Source organism: Chiloscyllium plagiosum, chromosome 15, assembly GCF_004010195.1.
Source record: "Chiloscyllium plagiosum isolate BGI_BamShark_2017 chromosome 15, ASM401019v2, whole genome shotgun sequence".
Lineage (NCBI taxonomy): Eukaryota > Metazoa > Chordata > Chondrichthyes > Orectolobiformes > Hemiscylliidae > Chiloscyllium > Chiloscyllium plagiosum.
In genome coordinates, this window is record NC_057724.1 from 5,612,458 (window position 1) to 5,627,277 (window position 14,820).

A 14,820-nucleotide genomic window follows, 5' to 3' on the forward strand; every position below is an offset into this window, starting at 1 on the left:
ACAGCGTAGGAGGTTGAGGGATGACCTTAGAGGTTTAAAAAACCATGAAGTGTGTAGACAAGGTGAATGGCCGGGGGTAGGGCGGAATTCAAGACCTGGGTGCATACAATTTGAAAATAGATGAGAAAGGTTTAAAAAATAAATTGGGGATTTGTTTTTACCTTTACATGTGTGAAGTGAACTCCCAGAAAAAGAGGCAGCTGTGAATACAATTACAATGTTTAAAAGACATTTAGACAAGTACATAAATAGGAAATATTTGGATGAATGTGGACCAAGCGGAGGCAGGTGCGATTAGATTAGTTGGGAATTATGGTCGACACGGATTGGTTTAACCATAGGGTCTGTTACTGTGCTGTATAACATTATGACTAACTCTCGCTATCACTGAATTCCTCCATGCTCACAACTCCCCAGATCACTGTCACCTCATCCAGACTAAACTCTTCCTTATCTCTAGAAATCCTCTCTCACCTCAGAACCATCACTATCTCGGGTATCACAAACATCTCTGTAATACCCTTCAATCTCCTCCCATCTCATCATCCTCACGATCTCTAATCTTGACAACCTCTACAAATCCGTCCTTCTCCACAGTAAACACTGATGCCACTCGTTTAGTATCCCCCCCAACAACCATAATCTCCTATGTCTCCACACATAGGCTGCCTTGCTGATCTTTAAGGTAGCCAATTCTCTCTCTAGTGACCCATTTGGTCTTAATGTATTTCTAAAAACCCTTTCCCTATTCCTTACCTTATTTGCCAAAGTGGTGTCCTGTCCCCTTTTTGCCTTACTTATTTTATTCTTAAGTATACTATTCTTGCCTTTATACTCGAAGGATGTTTGTGATTTTTTGGATTGGAATAAATGCAAAATATTACATCTTGGTAAAACAAACAAGGGCAGGACTTACACTGATTAAAGGTTGGGCCTCGGATAGTGATATGGAACAAAGAGACCGAGGGGTTCTGGTCTTTGAAGTATGTGTCACATGCAGACAGGGTGGTTCAGAAGGGGTTTAGCACATTTGCCTTCTGGGACAACACTACTATCATAGGGCAAGCCAGACAGAGAACAGCCAGGGAATTCCAAGAGGCCTGGCATTCATCCACAAACTCCATCAACAAACACATCGACCTGGACCCAATATACCGGCCACTACAGCGGACAGCTGAAACTGACAACCAGAAGCGGCAGGGACAGGCCACTATAAATGCCGGAGGAAACACCACAGAAGCGCTTCACAGGAGGCTCCCAAGCACTGATGATGTCGCCTAGCCAGGGGACGAAACGTTTGCAACAAAAACTTCCAGCTCGGTGAACAGAACCACAACAACGAGCACCCGAGCTACAAATCTTCGCACAAACTTTGAACTTCTATATGGCTTTAAAACTTGGACTACATATAGACAACACCTCAAGGAGCTGGAGAGGTACCATCCATGCTGTTTTGAGATGGATTCTCCTCATCAGGTGGGAGGGCGTGTGAGACTAACATCAGCGTCCTTGAAGCAGCCAATAACACCAGGGTCAAGGCCATAATCATCCAAAACCAACACCCTGGGCCAGCCTTATGGATAGGATGCGACTGAGTCCTGACTGCCAAAGCAACTCATCTTCGCCCACTTTAAGGAAGGCACTCAAACAAAACGGGGACAAAGGAATCGTTTCAGAGAGTCCCGAAAGGCTTCTCTCAAGAAATGCAACATCAATGTCAATGCGTGGGAGACCAGTGTTCAGAAGAAACTGACTTGGAGGAAACTCATCAATGAAGGGACACAATTCTTTGAGAATACCCAGTGGCAAGAGGAATAGAGTGGCACAGCAGTTCAGTCGTTAGTACTGCTGCCTCACAGCGCCAGGGAGCCAGGTTCGATTCCAGCCTCAGGCTACTGTCTATGTGGAGTTTGCACAGTCTCCCAGTGTCTGTGTGGGTTTACCCCCACAATCCAAAGATGAGCATATTAGGTGAATTGGCTGATGGTGTCCAGGGATATACAATTTAGGTGGATTGGCCATGGGATATGCAGGGTTATGGGGATAGGGAGGGGTGCATTTTGAAAGGTTGGTCCAGACTCAATAGACTGAGCAGCTTCTTTCCACCCTGTAGGGATTCTATGTCCGGAGAAAGGAACACCAGTAATCTCGAGACCAAGGACCACTTCACTTCCCAGAAACATCTGCTAAACGTGTGATTGGAGGTGCAGCTTTAGGATCGGCCACACAAAAACTCACAAAACCCATGACCAGTGACATGGAATTCTCTAAGTAGACAACCATTAGTGAGTGGTTGCTGCCACTGCAACAGATTACCAACACTCAACAAAGCTCCCTTTCCCATCACTTTACATTCAGTATTTGTCCCCTGGTCTTGACTGTCCCATGTTTCCATTCCTGGGGCGGTAGCTTTATAATCCAGCAATGGCCACTAGACAGCAGCAGAGCCTCACCCTCGAGTGAGACATTCAAGGGAAACATGAGGCAGTAATTCTTTATACAAAAGGCAGGAGAGATATGGAACTCCCCAACTCTTTAAAAACAAACTGAAGATTTTGAGACAAGTGAAAACAAGATAGAGATTGACAGGTTTTTGTTAGGTCATGACTTCATAGATTTTTGAACCAAGGCATGTGAAGGGTGTTAGGATAGAGACCAGCGAGGATCAAACTGGTGGAACAAACTGAAGGGCGATTACATCGACCAATTCTTGTTTCTAAGTTGACAGAATCCACGCTAAGACCAGCCACAAGTGCCCCCTGCTGGTTTTACATCAACTCTTTTTAATTACAATTCTACATGTCTAGATGTCCACAGGCATCTGAAATGACAGAAAGAAAGACTTGGATTTAAATAGGATTTTTTCTCAACCAGAAGATGTCTCAATGTGCTGTACAGCTAATGAAGCACATTTCGAAGAGCAGTTTGTTTTATGATATGGGAAACACAGCAGCCAATTTCACAGCAAGCTCCAGTAAATTGCAATGTAATAACGACCAGATACCCAGTTTTTGTGATGCTAAGAGAGTAATAAACCCTAGCCAGCAGAGTTCTTCTGCTCTTAGAACACAGAACATTAAGCAGTACAGCACAGGAATGAGTCCTTTGACCCAGGACGCTGTACCAAACGTGATGCCAAAAATAATTAAATAATTGAAATAATGCCTGGGGATATTATGCGTCCAACTGAGTAAGGATGTTTCACAGCTCATGTTCAATGTCTCATCTAAAAGGTGGGACTTCAGACAGTAGTGAAATGTCATTCTGAAGTGTCTGTACTCAAATCATGGAGTGAGACTTGAACCTGGAATCTAGGGTGATTCAGAGACAAGTGTGTGCTACCAATAGAGGCTTCGCTGACATTACTGAGGTGGGGAACTCTAACTGGGGAAATGTCCTGACTTGGCAGACCCACCTCAGTCTAAGGTGTGCCATTACTCATAGCTTCACAAGAGGAAAACGGGGCTGGAATAGACTCAGATCCATCCCACGCACACCTGGGGCCCTACAGATTCTCTGCCAAGAAAAAGACATTGACACTCAAGGTATTAGCTATACACCGTCAATAATTCACTTTGCTTAGAAATTAGAACCTTGCAAATTTGAGATGGGGCGCAATTTCTCGGGAATGTGAATCTGTTGTGAAAGAGATCAACACCAAACTTCTGTTGTTAAAGAAAATCTGCATCCCTATGTTAATACGCTTCTGTGACTACTCACAAAGTTAATAAAACAAACAAAAGCAAATGATCTGTCGAGTCAGTTTCTGTTCTGGGACCTGACTTGTCCAGTAGTACTATCAACTGGGATCATAACAGGTTATATCAATCTGTTCTTCCGGTGATCTCGTCTACCTATGCTTCAATGTTTATTTGGATATACCTAAGTGGTTAGAGCATGTTATTCATATTGTAATTATAATTTTTAAGTATAAAGATAATGATATGTCCAATGAGCACGTTGAGGGCTGCAGGGACTGCATTATATCTCCCCCAGGAATATACCAGACAAGCTCCTTTTTCCTCAGCAATTCTACACTTGTTATTGCTATCACACGGCTCACTATTTCTGCACATAGTGGCTAAATGCACATGGAAGGACCATTAAGGACATTGAGTTGTCCCTGAGGATGTGGGGGTTACTGGGGTGGTGAGAATGGGAATTGGTACTAAGTTGGCACGGTGGGGGGGCACATCTAAAACTTTTTGAACTTACCTTTCTAACTGTTCACAAACCCAGAAAACTATCCACCAACCTCAGAGGGGACCATAAAGACCGGGTCATGGGGAAACTGGCCTGGCGTCAGAAACATTACAGGGGCCTACATCAAAACAAATCCAGCGTTCTTGCAATCTGCACCCTTAACCCATGCCGGTGAAAACAGGGAAGATTGGGAATGGGAGCAGGAATTGGACACTGCCCACCATTTTTAGAATAGCTCCAGAATGCTCTGAACTCAAGGGAATCCATTCTCTGATTCAACTGGAAGTGCCTCTCCTGACAGCAGAGCCAGGCCTTGTGTTTGAGTGTCTTTGGACCTGCAGCTAAAATGAAGGAGTCTGATTGTGTGAGATTACCCCAGCCACAGAATGCTAATTGTAAATTGTGCTGTGATGGCACACAGTGTTGAAAGATGCTAGACTTTGACTGGAGTACAGCCCACTATAGGTGCATGGTCTTCGACTTTACTTGATTTGGGTAATGACACACAGTGGCTTACAAAGTAAACAAGAGCTGAAGTTCTTTGCTGCGTATGTACAAACTTTCCCTTCACAAAACCAAAGTTTCCACTCCATATTTGGGAAGAACCTCTGGCTTATGATGTTCTGAGGCAGGTTTTATTTTAAGCTCGGAGACACTAACTCTGCTCGTCTGATGCACAAGAGAGATCAGAGGAGTTGGAGAGTTTTGCAAGAATTTCTGTTGACAAATCTCATTAGTTTTCAAACTGTGAGCGACCCCCAGAGGTTCTGTAATTTAAGGTTCATTTCCCTGTTGCAAACAATCCTGGCAAGTGTGTATCTTGGTGGAGGGTTGATTTGGGGATCCCTGCCTATTGGAAGTGGGGTGATCATAAGTTGAAATAGCACAGCATAACTAACTGGCTCACTCCTGCTGTTAGCACTTTCTCTCTGCAGTGTTGCCTAAAAAAGGCTAGACTCTCTCAAAGCACAAATCAGGGATGCTAGCCATACAGAGTACCTTGCAGTGCAGAGTGTATGCTGTGTTCATTCTGCTTTGGATCACTTACAATGACCAGCTCACTATGTATTTTGATCATGACTGCCTTTTATTTTTCTCATGGCTTAATTTTCATTTCTCGATTATATCATGGGAAATGGGGGTCAGCGAAAAGGCCAGCATTGGTTAGCTCATTCCGAATTGCCCTTGAAGACTTGCTTTATCATTACAGTGGGCAGTTAACAGTCAGCCACACCACTGCAAACCTGGAACTGCCAGATGACCAGACCAGGTAAGGATGGCAGATTTCCTTCCCCAAAGGGCGGCAAGCCATTACGGCATCACCATTAAACTAGTCTTTATAATTGCTGATACGTTTCTTTCAATTCCACGAATTGCTGTGTTGGGGTTTGAACTAGTATTTCCTGGAAAGCACCTCTAGATTACTGGTCCAGGAATATGACCACTATACCACTGTTTCCCACACCCATAGATGAAGCAGGAGGGAAAACTGTTGAGACTGAAAAGGAAAGGAGGCAAAGAGAGTTTGTAATGGAGAAAGTAATTAAGGAAGACCAAACATGCAATGGAAAGACAAGTGCTTGCTGTAAATTAGCCTGGAAGAAATTAGTGTGACCATGATTGCTCAACAGTAAATGTCCTCGACAATTATAAATCTTCCTTGTTAAATTGAAGTCTACTGAAAATGACCTTCTAAAATTTACTGGAAGCTGAGGTGTACCTTTGCACTGAATTTTATAGCTCAGAACAAGCCCATTTGCCCCAACTGCTCTGTGCTGGTGTCTGAAGTTCCATATACCCTCATCTCATTTCTCTTAATTTCCCCCATCTGCATATCTTTCTGATATGGAGCTAACCTCCCCTCACATTCAAAATATACTTTGATGGGATATTCCTTTGCAAAATAAATCCAAAAATGTGTCATAGATGCATTTATGGGAAACAGATGCTGACTTTGGACAGGGCAAGATGACAAGAGTGGAATAAAACCTTGAAGAGATGGTTTACAATGACCTTATAAACACAGTGGTGATGTCCTGAGAACAATAGATTCAATAGTTTGATAAGGTTATGAAGCGTGGTGGACATGATGAAATAGCTTGTAGATGATACAAAATTATGCTGCATGTTGACAGCGAGGAGGAAAGCTCTAAGTTGCAGGAAGGTAAGTCAGCTAGTCAGAAAAAACAGAGTTTAGTGTGGAGGATTAGCGAGTAAAATACATCTTGAGAGATTCAATAAGGGAAGGCCCACTCAATAATGGGAGCTTGCCGTGTAATGTGGAGAAACACAGTAGGGAGCTTGGAGTTCATATTATAAATCCTTAGCAAGGCCCGACTGAAATTAGGAAAGCAATGGGACAAGAGATACCACAGCCTGTGTCAGGCAGAGTTATCGTCTCTGTATTATGTGGAAGGTGACAGAGTGTACCGGAGAAGGTTTTGTGGTGATCTCCTGTGACAGTCTGCATGACTGGAATATTTTACCTGTGAGGAAAGACTGACGAGGCTCAGCTTGCTTTTCCTGGAACAGAGGAGTCTGAGGGGTAACTTAATTGAGGTGTCGACGTAGAATAAGCAGAGGGCTCAAACGTTCTGGGTGGGGTCAGGGGTCAGGGGAGGCATGTACAAATTTGAAGCAAAAGTAGGGTATTCAGCCCTTTGAGCCTGCTCTACCATTAATATGATCATGACCGATTCTCTGTCTCAGGACAAGACCTTACTCTTCCAAATGCCAGTGGATACAAGCGTACTCTGTCCAATCATTTCTCATAAAACCATCTACCCATTTTGGGTCTTAATGTTTTTGATAACTGCTTCACATCCTTCCTGTTTAGGGTGATCAGTATCTGTACACAGTACCCCAGATGTGATCTGAACTCTCCATTGCCCTGTACAGCTGGAGCACAAACTTCCTCCTTTTATATGCAATTCCCTTGACAATAAATGTTACCAATCAGCTTTCCTAATTACTAGCTGTAGTTGTGTACAAGCCTTTTGCAATTTAGGTGTTAGGAAACCATAATCCATCTGAATCTCAAAGTTCTGCAATATCTAACCATTTAGATAATATGCTTCTTTTATATCCTTCCTGCCAAAATGGCTAATTTCAATTTCTCCACATTATGTTTCATTTGCCTCACCTTTAAGTGCACACTTAACCTACCTTTCACCCTTTCTAACTTCTTTATTTCCTCTTCACAACGTACCTTCCTACCTACCTTTGTATCATCGGTAAATTTAACAAACCCTTCTTCAGTCCCTTCATCCAAGTCATTTATATAAATTAACAAGAGATCAACCCTGTGGCACGGCACTTGTTACATTTCGCCATTTAAAAAGATGATTCATTTTTGGACTACTCCCTTTTTCCTGTTAGTCAACCATCCAACTCTGCTAATATATGACCCTCTACATCATGTGCTTAAATTTCCCACATGAATGGTTTCTGGATGTTATTTGCATCATGATGATTGATCCAAAATACTCATACACGTCATCTGCCATCTCCTTATTTTCCATTACTAACTCCACAGACTGATTTTCGATGACAGCAAAACCCACTTAACTCTAACTTTGTTTTCCTTTTTAAACACATATAGAAACACTTACTATCTGGTATATTTCTTGCGAGCTTTCTCTCATTTTATATGTTTCCTATCCTGATTAGCCTTTGCTTTTTTATGTATTCTGTCCAATCTTTTGACCTCCCATCAATCCTTGCACAACTACGTGTTTTTCTCTTCAAATATGATACAATTTTTAAACGTTTCAGTTAACCGTGCTTGGTGGGTCTTAGGACTGACAACAACCGACAGCCTGTCTTGGACTTCCCACATAGATGCGATCATCAAGAAGGCACAACAATGCGTCTCCTTCCTCAGGCAGCTTAGGAATTGCCACATGACCATAAGGACCCTCATCAACCTTTACAGATACAGCACACAAAGCATACTATCTGGGCACATAATGGTCTAGTATGGCAACTGCTCTGCCCAGAACTGTAAGAAACTACAGAAGATTGTGTGCAATGCCCAGACCACCACAGAAACCAACCTTCCACTCATAGACTCCATTTACATTTCTTGTTGTCGTGGAAAGGCTGCCAACATCATCAAAGATCCTGGTAACGCTCTCCTACAGCCTCTTCTATCAGGCAGAAGATTCAGAAGCTCGAACACCTGCATCACAGGTTCAAGAACAGCTTCTTCCCTCCCATTATTAGACTGATGAATGGACTCTCTAACTTCAAATAATGTTGATTCACCTAATGTTGATCTTGTTTTGCGCATGTCCTGTGCAATGTAACCTGTAGGCCTCACTCTGTCTAAGCATCCTATGATTTGCACATCCTTGCTTACTATGGTCTGCCTGCACTGCTCACGAACAAAGCTTTTCATTGTACCTAGGTACACGTGACTATAATAAATCAAATCAAACGAAAACAAAATTAAAATTAAAATTGCTGGAGAAACTCAGTAGATCTGTGAAGAGTCCAGTGACCTTTCTTCAGAACTTAATTATCTTAATTTAATTTGCCAGTTCTTTTTAGCCAGCTCAGCTCCCATGCCTTCCTACTTGCCTTTTATTAAGTTTAAAGCATTAGTCTTGGACCCATTCCTCTCTCCCTGAAACTAAACGTAACATTCTGTCAAATTATGATGGCTGCTGGCTGGACAATTGGGATAAAAGGTCAGCACAACATTGAAGGCTGAAGGGCCTGTACTGTTCTATGTTCTAATACTAGGTCTAGTTTAACCTCTCTGTTTGGCTCAGGGGTGCACAGTTCTAAGGCATTTTCCTCAAAGTATTCAATGAACAGAATGCAGATTTGAAATCATTGGTAACAGATTAAAAGGAAGTTGAAGAAACATTTTCTTTTCAGCCAGGGCTGGTACAGATCTGAAATTCAGTGTCTGAAAGGCTGATAGAGGCAGAACCACATTGAATAAGCACTTAGATGCCTACTGGAAGAGCTGTGACCCACAGCGATGTAGACCCAAAAACAGGGCAGTGGGATGGTACTGGGAAACTGTTCATTGACCAGGACTGCCATGAAAATACCAAATGTCTCTTCTCCATATCATAAACAAACATCTATGATTTCAAGTGAAATGGAGATAAGACAGCTGAGTTGAGTTGAGGTACATATCAGTCATTATCTAATTGGATGACACAGCAGGCATCAGGGGCTGAATGGCCTCCACACATTACTATTATTATGGGGTAGAGAGACAGCTCCAGAGATTTCAATTGCATTACCATTGTTGAATCCCACACCATCAACATCCTGGCGGCTATCGGTGCCCACAAACCGTACTGGTCTGGCCATGTCAGAGGCCAGGAATCTTGCAGCAGTGGTTAGGTCACTGTTGGAATATTGTGTACAATTCTGGTCTCCTTCATCAGAAAGATGTTGTGAAACTTGAAAGGGTTCAGAAAAGATTTACAAGGATGTTGCCAGGGTTGGAGGATTTGAGCTATAGGGTGAGGTGAAATAGGCTGGGGCTGTTTTCCCTGGAGCGTGGAGGGTGACCTTATAGAGATTTATAAAATTATGAGGGGCATGGATAGGATAAATAGGTAAAGTCTTTTCCCTGGGATGGGGAAATCCAAAACCAGAGGGCATACGTTCAGGGTGAGAGGGGAAAGCTATAAAAAAAACTCTAAGGGGCAACCTTTTCTGGCAAAGTGTGTGGCATGTTTATGGAATGCGCTGCCAGAGGAAGTGAAATTGCAACATTTAAAAGGCATCTGGATGGGTATGTGAATAGGAAGGGTTTGGAGGGATATGGGCTGGGTGCTGGCAGGTGGAACTAGATTGGGTTGGGATATCTGGTCGACATGGACAAGTTAGACTGAAGGGTCTGTCTCCGTGCTGTACATCTCCATGACTCTCTGACTCTATGAGTAACACACCTCCTGACTCACAAAGCCTGTTCGCTATCTATGAGGCACAAGTCAGCAATATGATGGAATACTCCCCACATGCCTGGATGAGCCCAGCTCCAATAACATTCAAGAAGCTTGACGTCATCCAGGAGAAAGCAGGATGCTCGAATGACACCCCATCCACCATCAACATTCACTCCCTCCACCACTGACAGATGCACTGCTGCAACTCAAAGGTTCTTACAACAGCATCTTCCAAGTGCACACCATTGACCATCTAAAGTAATAAGGGAAGGAGAAATCTGGGAACATTGCTACCTGCAGTGATCTCTACCATCCCACACCATCCTGACTTGGAACTATATTGCCGTCCCAAAATCAGAGATCTTCTTTTCAAACAACACTGTGGGATCACCCAAACATCATGCGGATTGAAAAGGACTTAACGGCAGCTCACCATCACCTTGTCACAGCCAGTTAAGAATGGATGACAAATGCTGGCCTAGCCAGTGATGTGCACAATCTGTATATTGTTTTTTTTTAAAAGGGTTAGGGATAGGATTTCAAAGAGTAGGATTGACAAAATAGATGGTTTGATCACAATTATGTGTAAACGGGCTGGTAAGAATTGGGCAGAGCCGGATTTTGAATTGAACGGAGTGGAGAATGGGGGTTGAAATTCTAATGGCATAATTGAAAGAAAAAAAAAACGTCCAAAATGTTTAGTTACTTTGGACCATCTGCTGGGATATAGTGGTCATAGCAAAATCAAAGAGAGCATTGAGCACGCAGCAGACAGATGTGTTGACTATGCTGAGGTTCACCCTGGACCAGCCAGTGACCAAACTGCAACTTCCACAGGACGAAATAGCAGAAGGGTCATGCTGACTGACACTAACCAGTCTGTCTGGACGAGTGAACTAAGCAGATGGCATTCCCACATATGGACTGGAGTACATCTGGGATGGCCATCACGCAACTCTGTCTATTCAGACTAAAAGAAAACGAAACTGCTATTAAATATCACGTTTACATTCAAACTAATTTTGTCAACTCATGTTGAATTTTATGTTCCATTTCCTTTAACAAGCTCACGTGATGAGGCTATTCACGAGTCTGACATGAATGTGAAAGAAATGTTTATTTCTGTAGCTCGAGCTGCGCACAGTGGTTTGGGTGTCTGTGTGTATACATATATGTGGTGAGCATACTGGGGTTGACATTGTTATTACATGTTTGTGAATCTATACTTTCCTGAGTGTGTATGTTTAAGGTGCATGCATATCATGTCTGACAAAGAATCTGGATTTTTGTACTGCATTTCACAATGTCACAAATCACTTTGCAACTGATGAAGAACATGGCCCAGTGCTTTGGCTGGTACACGTTGGAATGACGGGCTAAAGAGACTACCATCGAATCCCTACAGTGGAAGCAGGCCATTCGGCCCATTGAGTCCACATTGAAGATTATCCCACCCAGACCCAGCACCTCCCTCTACCCAATCCCTGGATTTCCCACAGACAATCCATTTAGCCTGCACATCCCTGGACATTATGGGCAATTCAGCATGGCCAATCCACCCAACCTGGATATTTTTGGAGGAAACCAGAGCACCCAGAAGAAACCCATGCAGACACAGGGAGGATGTGCACACAGATCAAGGGGATCTGAATAGAATGCAGGAATAGGGTGCTCTGATTAGTCATGATCACACTGAATGACAGAGCAGTCTTGAAGTGCCGAATGGCCTACTCCTGCTCCAATTTTCTATATTCCTTGAATGGCAAAATGCGAACCTTTGATTATCTGATAGCAGAGAGCAGTGGGGTTTCTCATGTAGAGTTCTCCAGTGTACTTCCCTGCAATTAGGGTTCAATACTGGACTCTGGGCTAACATCTAGGCTGATTGATAAATTCAAAGCTTTTGGCCCATAACACAGTCTGCATGAAATCCATGAATATTTGTTAACGGGGAGACCAGAATTGAGACATGGTCCTGGTAAAGGAGTAATTACTGTACTTGTGACTGAATGGTCTGGTCACGGCATGAAAGGAAAAAAAAACACACCTTGTCTAGCTTAAGAAACCGTCACATGGATATTGGGAAACAGAAATTCAAGTGCCCCACTCTTGAATAGAACTCACACCTTGGAAAATGCTGCAGACAAAAATGGAGCGAGGGGTTTGCCCTGTGAGGGGAGATTCAGAAAATGGGACTGTTTTTGTTGGAGTTTAACAGAATGAGAGGCAATCTCACTGAAATATCCGGACTGAGAAGATTGCTAGCAGAGCCTGAAATTCAGGACTCAGAAAGAGTTTGTCTCAGTCCTATGTGGCCATGAGGAGACATTTAAGTGTGAAACTTTGGAACTCTCATACCAGAGAGCAATAGGTGTTCAATAATCAAGTATATTCAAAATTGAGATCAAAGGATTTTTGGATATTAAAGGAACTGAGGGATATGGGGTAAGAACAGAAACGCACCGTTGAGGTTCATCAGACATGATCTTACTGAACAGGGTCAAGAAATATGGCACATGTCATTTTCTTATGGAATAATTTGCATCAAATTTCCATAAACAATAACTAGATTAATTGAAGGGCAAGGTAAGAGTCTGTCCCTTGTGAGCATTCAAAGGCAAGCATCTATCCTCATTAACCCAAGTGCTCAAGTAGTCAATCATATCAGTTCAATTCAATGGCAGTAATTTTTCCTTTACTGTGTAATTCATGCACATGCTGCTGAAATTGCACTGCACACACAATGTCAATACCGGTCCTCAGTTAAAACAATCACAGCATCAGCAGAAAATGTTCCTCCCTTTCCCCTTCTGGCACTTGGCATAGAGTCAGCTGGTAAATTAGATCATTCCTGAGCCTTGACTCAATCCACTGCAGAGCGACGGGCTGCTCTTTACTTTCCTTTAAGACATGTGTCACGTTTTGCTCTGACAGAGAAGTATTTTCATATCCTGAAACTAGAACCTGACCCTTTCTTGAATGGAGCAAAAATATGTGGCATCTCTGCTAAACTTCGGTTAAAACTATTTCATCTTCAGACAGATTTGCATGAGGAAGAGACATTGTATTTCAGAACTAGTGTAGAAGGTGTCTCATCCATGAGCAACGTGTTCCCTTGCTTTGAGTCACACTGTTACACATTAGCCCATCCTGAAACTGGTTTTATCTCGAACTGACTGCAATCAACTATTTACACCACAGAAAGTGAATATACAGAATGAGCTACCTTCAGATATTTCACAAGGTCACCAGCGATCTCCTGTGATGCTGACTGGCTTGTCTGACAATAGTGGAAGAAACTGTTCAAGTACTGGTCCTGTGTACAAAACAGAAATTACACACACTCACACATAGCAACCACATGAACCAGACATATTGTTACTTAAATAGTACATGACTGTATATAATGTATATATATGTCAATGTGTATTTAACTTTAGCATTGAAGCTACTTACCTCAGTGCAAATGGTGGACACCAAATGATTTTTAACTTTCAATAAGGGTTTTCCTCCATCTACCCATTTAAAATCAGGAATTGTGTGCTATAGAATTAAAGAGAAAAATAACAAGATCAGTATTTAAATTGCACCTCAGAACATTCCAAGTGCATGGAGTAAAATGAGTTAGTTTGTCATTGCAGGCTTTATTACTGTGGGCGTATTTTGCACAGATATCGTCAATGATGTTAGAACACAGAACATAGAAAAGTACTGCACAGAACAGGCCCTTTGGCCCACAATGTTGTGCTGTGGATTAATCCTAATGTAAAATAAAGTAACTTAACCCAAGCACCCCTCAATTCAATGCTGTCCATGTGCATGATCAGCAATCGCTTAAATGTCCCTAATGATTCTGCTTCCACCACCAATGCTGTTCTTGCATGGATGGCAATTCATTCCATCCATGCAAAACTCTCTGCGTAAAGAACCTTCCTCTGACATCCCCTCTATACCTTTCTCCTAATATTTTAAAACTATAACCTCTCTTGCCAGTCAATCCTGCCCTGGGGAAAAGTCTCTGACTATTGACTGTATCCATGCCTCTCATTATCTTGCATGCCTTGATCAGGTCACCTCTCCTCCTCCTTTTCTCGAGAGAGAAAAGTCCGAGTTTAGTCAACCTCACTTTATAAGCCAAGCCCTCCAGTCCAGACAGCATCCTGGTAAACCTTCTTCGCACACTCTCTGAAGCCTCTGTATCTTTCCTAAAAGAGGGCGACCAGACCTGAACATAATATTCCAAGTGTGGTCTCACCTGGGACTTGTAGAGCTGTAGCAAAACCTCGCGGCTCTTAAACTCCATCCCTCTGTCAATGAAAGCCAAAACACCATATGCTTTCTTAACAACCCTATCCACTTGGGTGGCAACTTTGAGGGATCTATGTACTTGAACACCAAGATCCCCTGTTCCTATACACTGCCAAGAATCCTGTCTTTAATCCTATATTCAGCATTCGAGTTCGATCTTCCAAAATGCATCACTTCCCATTTATCCAGGTTGAACTCCATCTGCCATTTCTCAGCCCAGCTCTGCATCCTGTCTATGTCACGCTGCAGCCTGCAATAGCCCTTGATACTATCAACGGCACCTTCAACCTTTGTGTCATCTGCAAATTTACTAACCCACCCTTTAACCTCCTCATCCAAGTCATTTATAAAAACTACAAAGAGCAGAGGCCCAAAAACAGAGCCCTATGGGACG

General features: G+C 42.7%; 1 protein-coding gene across 6 annotated transcripts in view; it reads right to left on the reverse strand.

Annotated features, from left to right (window-relative positions):
* Window positions 1-14,820, reverse strand: part of dock11 (dedicator of cytokinesis 11) — a 301,498-nt gene that overhangs the window by 130,030 nt on the left and 156,648 nt on the right. For all 6 annotated transcript variants that reach the window (XM_043704339.1, XM_043704341.1, XM_043704340.1 and 3 more), the window contains exons 22-23: window positions 13,575-13,661; window positions 13,345-13,434 (exon numbers count right to left, since the gene is read on the reverse strand). In XM_043704339.1, the coding sequence (XP_043560274.1) occupies window positions 13,345-13,434; window positions 13,575-13,661 (177 nt within the window). The remainder of the gene's footprint in view (window positions 1-13,344; window positions 13,435-13,574; window positions 13,662-14,820) is intronic.